This window comes from Hermetia illucens, chromosome 3 (genome assembly GCF_905115235.1).
Source record: "Hermetia illucens chromosome 3, iHerIll2.2.curated.20191125, whole genome shotgun sequence".
Lineage (NCBI taxonomy): Eukaryota > Metazoa > Arthropoda > Insecta > Diptera > Stratiomyidae > Hermetia > Hermetia illucens.
Window position 1 is genome coordinate 124210768 of NC_051851.1, and position 12055 is coordinate 124222822.

Here is a 12055-nt window from a genome sequence, read left to right on the forward strand (position 1 = left end):
TTATTTAATTATTTATAAAATGGACCGGACATAATCTCCACCTTTATTTCCAGATGCCACACTTTCATGGAGAAGCCTTATGGGATATCCGTGAAGAATGGTAAACAATACTCAGAATATAATCAACCGAGGTGCTACTATTGAGAGCAAGTTGATGTATACTAAAATAATATGACTTACATGTCAAAAAGTCGTGCGCCATTCTCTTATCTGTGGAACCTTAAAAAACGATTCTTGATATTTCTGCCCATGATCTAAATCTTATAAATGATGTTTATAGTAATTACATAAAAGGCAACCCTGTACGCGAAGATCGTAGTCACTGTTTTATATATTGTCGTAGAAATCGAGTTTAAACTCAATGAATAACCGAAGGATCGGCTAAAGTTTATTTTATTACCACACCACCAGTGATAAGCAGCTATTGTCCATTGGGGGGGTCACAAGGGTATGTTTTTCGAATCTCAGATTTTCTATTGCTCTTCACCCCGCTCATAATCCCAGATTAATAGAAATTTGTATATACTCGTAGATTCTATGAATTACAAAACGAAACCTTTGATTTCTTATCAATTTTATTGCAGAATTTTATTTTATTAATAATTTCATCACGAGGTTTCGGAAATTTTAAATCATTCAGACATCACTCTTTGATCGGACAAGTCCAAAAGTGTTATAAGCAGTGAGCTGGGATTTCGAAATCCGCTCTTTCCGCATAGGATTTGTAATTCCTCGGGATCAAGTTTGATAGTTTAAAAGAAAGGAGTGAAATTTCAGTGAAATGAAGACTTTGGGAGTGTTGTTGTTGTGCTTAGGCACCGTACTTGGCGGTAAGTGATATTTTAAAAGTCCCGTGTCATCTACCATTCATTTTCCTTTTCTCCCTTTACTCTTATTTAAATACCTTTTAGCGCTTCCAATCAATGTTTCCTATATCAACCATCCATACTACTAGCCCGCGATAATTGACCTGAATTGTGTGAATTATAGCTCCAAATTAAAAATTGAAAAATTGTGAATGTGAAATTTAATAGCGTCTGCCAACCTATAATCCCACGGAGTTTGTTTATCCGTGACCCCCAGGAGAGTCGCAAATTATGAAATATTGTTTGACCCATTCTTCCTTCCTTTGGTGATGCATACACTAATTAGAGAAAAGTCCTTAATTTAACTTAGGAAAAATAAAAATAGGTGATAAATGGGCCATTTGAAGAAAGGTCCAGAAAATATTAAAAAAAGAATTCAGAACGGAACAAATTTGGAAGCTTTTGCTAAATTTCTTCATCTCAATCTTAACATGGGATTTATATCTCATGATGGAGGTATTTGTACAACTTGAATGTCAAAAGTTACTTTTGAAACCGTGAGTTCTCCAGATTCGAAATGTATCTAAAGCTGATTATAATCATGTAGCGATGGAGTTGCACACTTCAATAAAATTTGCGTACTTCTGCGCTATTCAGACGAGTTGTAGTAAGACCCCCGACATTCTCCAATAGTAACGAATCTAATCATAATTTCAGTTACTTCCGCTAGTCATTATTCGACATGAAGATTGAACCTTCTAGAATCGCCAAGCAGCTTATCAGCAGAAAATTTGAAAAATGGCTGTACTTTAAGATTTCTGTGTTATCTAGAAGGTGCTGCAAGGTCACGAAGAAGCAAGAAAATGTCTTCTTATCACGCAAATGAGCCGAGATTGACCAGTAAAAAGTGGTTAATAATTTGCAATCTCTCAGTAAATATTCAGTTTGAAAAAAGTGCAATAAATTTGATTAATTTGATTAATTCTCGACTGGATTGATATGAGCCAAAATTAGGGGTCAATGCTGGTCCATTTATGATTGACTGTGAATTTGTTGGGATACATATGCTCGCCCCTGAGAATTAATAAATTTTTAATGAAAAATTTCTGAAATATTCCACACAGCTTCTATTTCGTATCTAATTTTCAATGAGACTGTGCTTCAGTTTCATTATTATCATATTTAACGCTGTACAAGTGAATAGCGGCACAGCAGAAAGAACACAACCATGACGAACTCAGATTGAAACTCGAAATCACCAAACCGAGAAGTTGACGCTCAACCAACTTGACCATCGCACCTTTGCATCTTCCGCTTTAGCTTCAAAAGCAAATCGTTTTTTAGTGTGTCGCCTGCAGTATGAAGTATGATGGACTTTAATTTACAGAATCCTTCCTTTTGATAAATACTCTGGATCACCGGCCAGTGATTACAGTGTCTTGATTCGTAGCAATATCGACGCAATATAATTGCTGACCAACAAAATATAAGCCATCCTAGTGATGAAAAATTCGGCCAGTTTTCTTATCAACCGAACTTGGTATTGCCACTTCCGAGAAAATTTTCTAGTATCCACCCCATTCGCCGTCCTGGAATCGCAAGAAATCCCCAAACCAACTTTCATCATTAACACAATCCCCACTATCAAACAATTTCAAAAACACAAACCAGATCTAGTAATACGCCATGCGATCGCAAACATAATAACTAAAATGATCCTGGAAAGATCGAAGAACATCTCGAAACCTTGATCGACCAAGACTAGGCCACTTTCCGCTCCCCATTTTTAAAATCAACGGAACCAGTAAAACTTTGAATGAGTGGACAAAGGGAGACTGAAAATTCGGAAAAATCGTTGATTTTCTACAGTTGAGAACAGTTAACAACCTAATAAATAAATAAATTTGCCATATTAAAACAGCAGCCTAAATACTTAATTGTAAAATTTTAGATAATATCGTAGGATAGGCTAAACGAGGCGTAGCACTCTTTTCATTTGATCCCATTTCGTTTAGATTTTTTACGCCGGTAATTAGAATATCCGTCAATTTTAAGAAAACTTGAAGGGACCATTGCGATTATCTTGAATCATATCCTATGGAAAATTGACAAGATACACCAAGGAAGACACTCCTTTCCCAGCACTAGTTCTAGTTAAAACAAAGATTGAAAACAATTTTGCTTACATTTAAAATAATCATACAATTTTACATATATATAGTATAAAAAAGCCTACGAGCCCTCTGGCCGCACAAATGGGTCGATGTGGGGCCCATCATTGGCTGAAGGAAACATCCTAAGGCCTAAGGTATCACAGCGATGACAAAGTGTGCGAGCATGTGAAAATGTACTGCCCCATCCCCGATTGTTGGAAACACTTCAAGCAGTGACCTGGGGGTTCTAGGCTGCAGAAACTTTTAAAAGAAGGTAGTGTGGATCTAGAGTAGAGCCTATTAGGGTAGACTGCTACCGGACAGGACTCGTCGGAGAGCCTAGCACAGGTTGCAAGGAGACAGCTTTTTACATCTCGATGTTTAGTCCGGGCCTAGGATCGAGCGTTTCTAGCACTTTATGGAAATTTAGCGGGACCAATCCCATTGCGGAAATTACTTTGATCTTTTGTAGTCTCCAAGTCTGCTTCATGTCGCCTGTCTAGGGGCCGTAGTTCCGGATTTTTTCTTGCTGTTTCTCAACAGTGTTCCGGTCGAAAGGTACGGTTAAATCAATTATGAAGCACGCTCGTTTTTCCCTGTGAAGCAGAGCTAGATCCAGACTATTGTGATTAGCATATGTATGTATATATATACCTAGCGTACCAGGTTAATCCTCACCTGAGTTGCAAACGCAAAGCTACATGAGGACGAGGTGCGTGTCATGGGTTATAGATAATGAAATGACGCACCGGGTCAGCTACAAATATCGCAGGTTAATCCTGTAAATATGTAGTCGCAAACAAGGAGAATATTTCCATTTGCGATCAGCGTCCTAAACCCATTCGTCCTTTCTGGGGCAGCAAACCTCCTTAAAAAATACGTAACCCGAGGGAAAGGAATCGGTGTGCCTATAAGGTGAATTTTAGTAATGTTACACTGTATTTCAACGGCTCCTCTTCTAGCACCTTCCCTACATTTGGAGGTTACCATAGGGCATAGCAAAATTGGCCTCTATTGCAGCGTTGATTGGTTGCCCATTACTCGTGGGAATAAAATCGGGGGCATTTCTTTAACTGCAATGGATGGGACCCCAGGGACACAAAGACAGTACCCAACACAGTCGAGAGTGGCTCAACAATACCGGAGACGCCTTTCAATGCCGTCAACCACCAGGGACCAAAAACTCAGTCGTTGAATGATTTGAACGAACTAAAATCACTACTAAAGTAAATGAGTTTATTGCCCGCGTCTACTACCGTGTCACGGATTTGGAACGGAATCCAGCTGGATACAGACATCGATTCCATGATCCGTCCATAACCCAATTTCTGGAACTACGTTATGTTCCAGAACAGAACGTCGTCACCCGAGTGATTACCATCATCAACGGCGCAATAGTCGGTATCCGGTCTAGGCCTGCCTCAATAAGGAACTCCAGACATATCGGTTTTGCCCCGAGGTACACCAATTCGATATCCCTAAAAGCAGTCTAGCGTCTTGGCCTACGCCATCGTTCCACCTCAGGCAGGGGCTGCCTAGTCTTCTCTTTCTACCATAGATATTGCCCTTATAGACTCGAGTAATTATGAAAAATAATCGAGTTATCCTTTCAATTAGACAACAAAGTTTCCACGAAATTTAATTTAAGCTCGGTGTGGAGCCATTAAGAAACCGGACTCAACAAAGAAACGCCACCTGTAAAGCGCAGCATGAACCCAGTAGTCATGAGAAGCTGGGGATGACGACCCAACTTATAATGAGGCTTTGGCCGCATTTCACTCAACAAAGAGTCGAAAAGTTGAGAAAACAGATTGTCTGCGTCACGTAAGCACTTCTTGGAAATTCATCACCACGTGTGCACAGATGAGTTGCCAACATCATTGTAAACTATCATCACTTTCATTTTGGACGGAATGGGATTTATCAAGGCCACTCTCTATGCCCACTGTGCTGTGTTTGGTTTTGAGTCCTGTTACTCTAGTTTTTCTATGAAAGTAAGTACAGGAAAAACGACAATGAAGGATAAAGCGACAATTGAGGGTACAGATTCGGACACCGATATAAGTTTCTGAAGAAATTTGAGCGGAATCCAGACCTTATCCTAAAAACTGCACTGCTCGGGAAAAATAAAATCATGACAATCAACACGTTTGCCAGTCTCGCGTTTCTATATACTTCCGGTGTGATGAAGTGGAGTAATACGTAGTTAGAATCTGTTAATAGACGGGCAAGGATAGTTCGTGCAAACAACAACATGCATAATAGAGTTGCCGAAAAAGAAGGAAATGGGTGCTTGATTGAAAAACTTTGCACTACAATCAAGGACATTCCTTTCGTGAGCTCCTCTTTGAGAAACAATTCTCTAGTCAATTACATCTGGCTACCTGGGAGATAATCAGTTGTCTTCTTTGAAGGTGAAAAGCATGCCAAATGTAATTTTCGATCAAAAGAAGACCGACTTATGATATCAAGGGCTCCAACAAATGGTTGACAAACTTTTTCTTTATCATCAGCCTTTGCCTCGTTCAAAAACAGGGGCCGACTCGACTAATTGTTTCGACCGGCCTTCTGGTCGTTTACAAGAATTTGACTTCAATGTTCGCATTAATCTCGGTAAACGGGTTTTCGTCAGGGCAAATGACATGTCCATATCATCGAAGACGACTCTCTCAGAATTTGTTTATGATCGGTGCAACCTCATATCTATCGCGGATGTCCTCATTTCAGATGTGATTATGGCATGTTACGGCACTGATCCAACGGGACATCTTCGTCGCCATTACCGTGAGGCGCCATTCATTGTCTTTTGTAATTAGCCAAGACTCAGAACCATAGAGAAGACGAATTTTTCAATTTGAGACGTTCGTTGATCGATTGGTCGATCACAAAGAACGCCAATATTGGAAAACCACATCATCCAAGATGCGTTCATGCGTGGAGCAATTTCATAATGTAGTTCACCAGGCCCGAGATATTCAAATCGCCTCTGACAGTAACAGTGTCTGTTTCATTGGACTCGGTCGTCAAAAATACTATTGAACTCAGATTAAGTCGGAGACCTTGTTGCATCAGGCGGTTATTCCATTTCTAACAAGTTGCTGGAGATAAGTTTTGCTAGAAGCTAGGAGAACATCATCTGCATAGAACAACATATAGGGCGCTTGACGTTGGGTGTCCCGTATGACAGTTTCATGTCCCGTATGACAAGCAAGAACAAAGGGGAGCGGTAAGAGGGTGCCTCCTAGATTAACACCGACACAGGAATGTAACGAAAAGAGGGTGATGCTTCTCACAGTGTTTCTACTTGGGTAACCGCGAAGATGTGTTGCGACGGAAGTTCCAAAGTTCTTGACAAGTCGGGCATATTCACGAATACGCTTGTCAAGAATGCGCTCAGAAATCTTCATAGTATGTGGCATTAATTGGATCGGAAGGTAATTGGAAGGTTCTTCTTTTCCCATATTGGAACGGTGGTGATTTCTTCCCAGTCAGATGGAGTCCTACCTTCCTCAATAGCCCAACTGAACAGCTCACTGAACCACAATACTGTGTCCCAGCTCTTCGCTTTCCAGAATTTAGGTGCAGTCAGAATCTGATGCATTCCCACTCATTATATTGCTCCATCTACTTCAGTTGCGCTGATGGGTAGAATTGCTGCAAATGTCGGCAATGCTGTGAAAGTGAATGATGAACAAATACTTCCGTTATAATTTGCCCAAAATATCGGCTCGTCATTCGGTAAGCATAGTACAAACTGTGTACTATTTTACGAGGCAGAAGCATTCCTCTCCTTCAGGATGCTTCGCTCGGAACAAAAAATGATAAACCATACATCCTCAATGACTCCTCAATCACACTCGTCCAGTTGTGGGCTATGCAATTGTGAAGCAGAAACCATCCAGCACATAACAAATACCAGCCATAGCTCAGTCTGCAAGATTCTCCGTTATAACCTTCCAACAACCAACCAATCAACAACAGTGGTAAATTATTATCCCTCTTATAAATATACTGCGCAGAGAGGTGGAGGATGGGGCGGGTGGAGAGGGCTAGAGAGCTTCTTCACATTGACTTCTACGTGTCATCGCTATCGGTTTGAAGCAATATGTCACAGTTTTCTTTAAGATTTAACGAAAACCAAAAAAATTGTCGCTCTTTCTGAATGTTCAAATTTGTCTATTGTCAATTTTGCATTCTAATCAACAAGGTTGATGTCTGCTCCACAGACCGATACAGCTTATCGTCAAGCAAAGTAACCATAGTAGGGTGGACGCCGATGTTCTTTGAGAAGAAACAGTCCAAAAATCTACTTCAAACATAAACCATATATACGAAAAAGATAACAGAAACAAAAATCCTTTATTTTTACTTCCTGCGGAAGGTAGGTAGACACGTGGAATTTCGAAGTAAGTCCCGGAGATCTACTAAAACTCCAACCATTCACTTCCCTTGAGATACCCGAAAATCCGGCGACTTTACTACAGATAAAATGATTATTTTGAATAGTAAACATAGTTGATTGCTGCAAGTTCCGCATGCAAAGTGTTTCGTCCACAAGAAGTCAAACTTCAACAAATGTAAGGGGATTTTCACAAAAAAAAAAATATTTTTCATATCTTTGGTAACCCATTACCCTTGCATATCCTTAATAGGATCTTCCAAAAATTTAAACCTCCTCCAGATGCTTTATATGAAACTGAAAATTGTCTTAGGTTGCAGAGATTTCTACTCCGCTGTCTAATTTCCTACGCTGTTCTTCACAAACTCGCTGCGATTGTTTAGCGCTCGTCCTTTGCATTCATCGATCAGTTTCAAGGTTTTTCATAAGTTTCTTTCATTCAATCCTTTATGAAGTATAGACCTTTAATGAGACTGCTTTAGTTCCATTATCATCACATTTAAAGCTGTGGAGGTGATATGACCCCGGGATTCAAACCCGCGACAAGGAGATCGTGGGGCTGACGTTCAACTAACGAAACCATCGCGCGGCACTACCACTGTCAGTAGCAGTTTTCCCAAGACTTAACGGTTTAAGTATCTTGAAACTGTGCTATATATCAGCCAACGATGAACTCCGCTATAAAATTGCATCACGCATCAGTGCAACACGCATCAACGAACATCTTAAATCTAAAATTTACCGCAGCGTACTCCGCTGCGTTGCCCTTTATGATCCTGCTTATTGGCCGACTAACAAAGACAATAAACCGCGCCTCGCAGTAATGGAGACAATAAATATTGCGTCGGGCCAGTGGCGTAACACTATCACAGAGGAAATTTCGACATCCGCGTCCATCGTAGAAAAATTGCAAGAGAAGTGTCATTTGGTAAGATTAGCAGTTGATGGGAAACGACCAAAAGACCGTTATGGTGGCCGTGATGCGCTAGATAGTGATATTAGAGCCTCTCGGTTCCACTCGGACCAAGCCTATGACCGAAAATAGCGTATCCCATCAAGACAAGCCCCCACAACTAAACGGGACAAAGGCTAAAGAAGAAGTGAAAGACTTTCATTCGCCCTTGCGCAAGCCCTCAAAAGTGTTTACTGGCAAAAAGGAAAAGGAATTCGTAATAATGATATCAATAATAGCCACATATTTGAACACGTTAGGTACCGAAATTTGTCGAAAAGGGACCCTGAAGAACAATTGATCTTATGATTTTAGTCAATGATTGGAATGACTTACTTTATTAGATATATTCATAATAGCTTTTAAAATATGTATCTACTTATCAGGATTTCATCGAATTATATTTCTTTTTTTTTTCAGATGCTTGGGTAGGAGACGGCGGATTTGAAACGAAGTATGGACAGTAAGCTGGAGTGCTTATATTTTTACTTTATATCATTTAAATTTTTTCAGCAATGATTTTTAAATATTGTTTTCTTTTTTCTACGTCATAAAAATTGAATTATTTATCATCTTAATGAAATGACTCCTCAAAACCAAACTCACAAAAATCAATCTTAAAATGGATTGGATACGTTGTGGACCTTTTTGAGAGAGCAATAAACATAATGACATTTGGTTGATTTATTGTAATTAGACTTTCAGTGAAAGATCTGTAAGTAGAATTTCAAAGCACGAAATCAAATCGTTTGTGTTTATTTAGAAAGCAGAATCACAAAAAAAATTAAATCAAATCAAGTTAATTAAAAGCTGTGATTAACCACAACTAATTAAATTCAAAATTTTGGCAATATGTATATTTGGCAAGTAGGAGAAAATCTGATATTTTTATGTTTGGTTTGAAACCGTGTCGTAACTAACAATATCTGTAAATAATAGAATGTTTCCGTTTACAACTTAACGTAAAATCTATGTAGAAGCAATTTCTTAAATGAGTAATTTCTAAAAATGCAGACATTATTCGCAACATGCGGAATCTGTTGGCACTGCTCGAAAAAGCGTTGAACAGCGCCTGGGCGGTTTGGTTTCATCATCGTCCTCAGGGTCGGCCAGCCTTTCAGCCTCTGGAGTAAAATGCTGTTCAACTGCTGACTGTGTACCCTGTGATAGGTAAATATTACATTTTAAAGAGTTAACATATTTTTGAGTATTTGCCAAATTCTAATTTCGCCAAACAGTAGAGTTTAAGATGCTTAGGTTTAAATTGATTTGCCTTTTAGTTTTTATTCATTCTGGCTAATGAAATTTTCAGTCAAGTCAGTTCGAGTGATGCAGAAAACCTTGGTGTTGGAGTTGGCTATGTAGGATACACAGGTAACGGGGGAGATTCTTCCAGCAGCTCATCCTTCACATCATCATCCTCATCCAACCAACAAGCAGCTCCAGTTTATATCTCCCCATCGACATCGGGATCATCAAGCTACGAGTCTAGCTCTGCACAGTCTTCTCAGTCAGCAAGCGCTCCAATTGTCATACCAGTAACAGGTGGTGGATCTGAGAGTTACGCTGAACGTTCTGAACGTATTTCACAATCCAGTCCTACCATTGTCACTGTTGTCGGACCTTCAGGCGGTTCTGAACGGTATTCATCGCACTCAGAAAGAGTATCACAAACTCAGGCTGCTCCAATCATTCCAATCTATACACCAACTGGTGGATCTGAACGCTATGTCAGCCACTCCGAACGTGTATCAACCAACCGCGCCGCTCCAGTAATTCCAATCTATACTCCAAGCGGATCTGAATCTCATTCATCGCACTCGGAAAGATATTCCTCATCTGCTTCCGCTCCTGTTCCAATTCCTATTTACACTTCAGGAGGAGGATCATCACGTTACACTTCTCACTCTGAAAGCTCCAGGACACAAGCTGCGCCAGTTATCCCTATTTACGCACCAACTGGTGGCTCCCAACGGTACAGCTCCCACTCAGAACGAGTATCACAAACGCAAGCTGCACCAATCATTCCAGTTTACACACCAACCGGTGGTTCCGAACGATATGTCAGCCACTCTGAACGTGTCTCAGAAACCAAGGCTCAACCAATTGTACCAATCATCGCACCAAGCGGATCATCACATTACTCAGCTCACTCAGAGCGTCTATCCGAAGTGCAAGCCACCCCCATCGTCCCAATCATCGCTCCATCAGGTGGATCCGAACGCTACTCTAGCTACTCCGAACGAGTAAACCAAAACCAAGCCATACCAATCCCCGTTTATACTAGTGGTGGCAACAGCCAACGTTACTCATCACATTCAGAACGTGTCTCAGAAACTAAAGCCACACCCATCATTACCCCCATTATCCCGGCTTCATCCAGCTCTTCCCGTTATTCGGCACATGAACAATCATCTAATAATCAAGGATCAGCCTACGTTCCAATTATTCCGGTAGTCGGTGGTGGTGCCTCATCACACTATACCAGCAGCTTATCGAGCAGTAACCACGGTACTGGCGGTGTTGGCTTAGTTGGAGGTGTCGGTCTTGGCCTTGGTCTCGCAGGAAGTGGGTATCACAGTTCATCTCTAGGATATGGCTCAACAGGCTTGATTGATGGAACCAGCTCCGATCTTTCCACATACATGTCAGAATCAGAACGTCTAGCGAAATTACAAGCTCAAGGCATAAGCAGTGGTGGAATTCGTTCGGGACATACTGTCTACGATTCCGGATTCTCGTCTGGTTCTTCATTAGGAGCAGCAGGTCTTGGTTCTGGTTCTGGTGGCTTTACCAAATCTAAATCATGGGAAAAGAGCTCAAAATGGTCGTCTGGAACACAAGTAAGTTCTTAGTTTTGCAATATTTAAAAATTGACTCTGATCGTTTCACTCGTTTATTACAGTTCGGACCTGATGGCAAACCCAAAAACTACAACTTGATTTCAACTGCTGAAAGTGAGTTGCATAACATCAATGGAAAGCAAGCTGGCTACAAGGCTGCAACCACCACTCTTGATGATGATGGCAAAGTCAGCACGTACAGCATTCACACGCCATAAATTTTCGGTTCATAAGAATTTATTTTAATATTATTTTAATATCAATTGATGTCTCTTATTTAAGTAAAGAATAAGATATGAGAGCCGAGCTTGATTTTTTTTGTCGTAAATATTTCAATATTGGCCTTTCACTGGCGTTGCTAGAAAATTCAACTTCCACCTCCGATACTATTGTCGGGGTGTTCAAATTTGGCAGTTCTACTTCCAATGGTGGATCCTACAAGTTAGATTTTCACTTGAAGTTATGTCAAACATGGAACTTTCCGCTAACGCACAGCAGACCATTATCAAAATGTCAAGAGTTTTGGAGGTCCAGTGATGGTTCCTTTCGGAGTTCTACTTCCAATAACTGCGTTTGCTGATTTTCAACGAAAAAGCATCTGAAAGCATCAGACAAGGAGAGCAATCTTCAGAATGGCCGGGAGTATCAGTGGCGGTACTCCGAATTACTGGTATGTACCAACGGATAACATAACGAAATTTCATTTCAAAAAGAAGTTTGAAACACGTTGGGGCAAAAGGCAAACTAGGAAAGCGGCTTAAGCCAGCAACTGATACTGACGGATGCTAGCATGAAGGCAGCAATTGTTAGCATTTCATTAGTGCGGATAATACGCAGCAAGGGAGGCTCAAGTGGGTCACTTCACTCTTTAAGCATTAATGTGTGAGAGCAATAGGAGGGAA

At 40.5% G+C, this 12055-nt stretch overlaps 1 protein-coding gene across 4 annotated transcripts; it reads left to right on the forward strand.

Annotated features, from left to right (window-relative positions):
- Positions 1–610: 610 nt before the first annotated feature.
- Positions 611–11459, forward strand: LOC119650931 (uncharacterized protein DDB_G0271670). Of its 4 annotated transcripts, XM_038054158.1 has the most exons (6): positions 612–830; positions 8731–8764; positions 9008–9025; positions 9325–9480; positions 9623–11153; positions 11216–11459. In XM_038054158.1, the coding sequence occupies exons 1-6, from the start codon at positions 782–784 to the stop codon at positions 11369–11371; spliced, it is 1944 nt and encodes a 647-aa protein (XP_037910086.1). In that variant the 5' UTR covers positions 612–781; the 3' UTR covers positions 11372–11459. The 4 variants fall into 4 exon arrangements, with proteins under 4 accessions (XP_037910089.1, XP_037910086.1, XP_037910087.1 ...); XM_038054159.1 differs by lacking the exon at positions 9008–9025 and having other exon boundaries at positions 8731–8773; XM_038054160.1 differs by lacking the exon at positions 9008–9025.
- Positions 11460–12055: the final 596 nt, after the last annotated feature.

Coding starts and splice junctions, on each gene's coding strand:
- LOC119650931 (XM_038054158.1), top strand. CDS start 782: ATGAAGACTTTGGGAGTGTTGTTGTTGTGCTTAGGCACCGTACTTGGC. Junction 831..8,730: donor CTTAGGCACCGTACTTGGCG/GTAAGTGATATT, acceptor TTTTTTTTTCAG/ATGCTTGGGTAGGAGACGGC. Junction 9,481..9,622: donor GACTGTGTACCCTGTGATAG/GTAAATATTACA, acceptor TGAAATTTTCAG/TCAAGTCAGTTCGAGTGATG.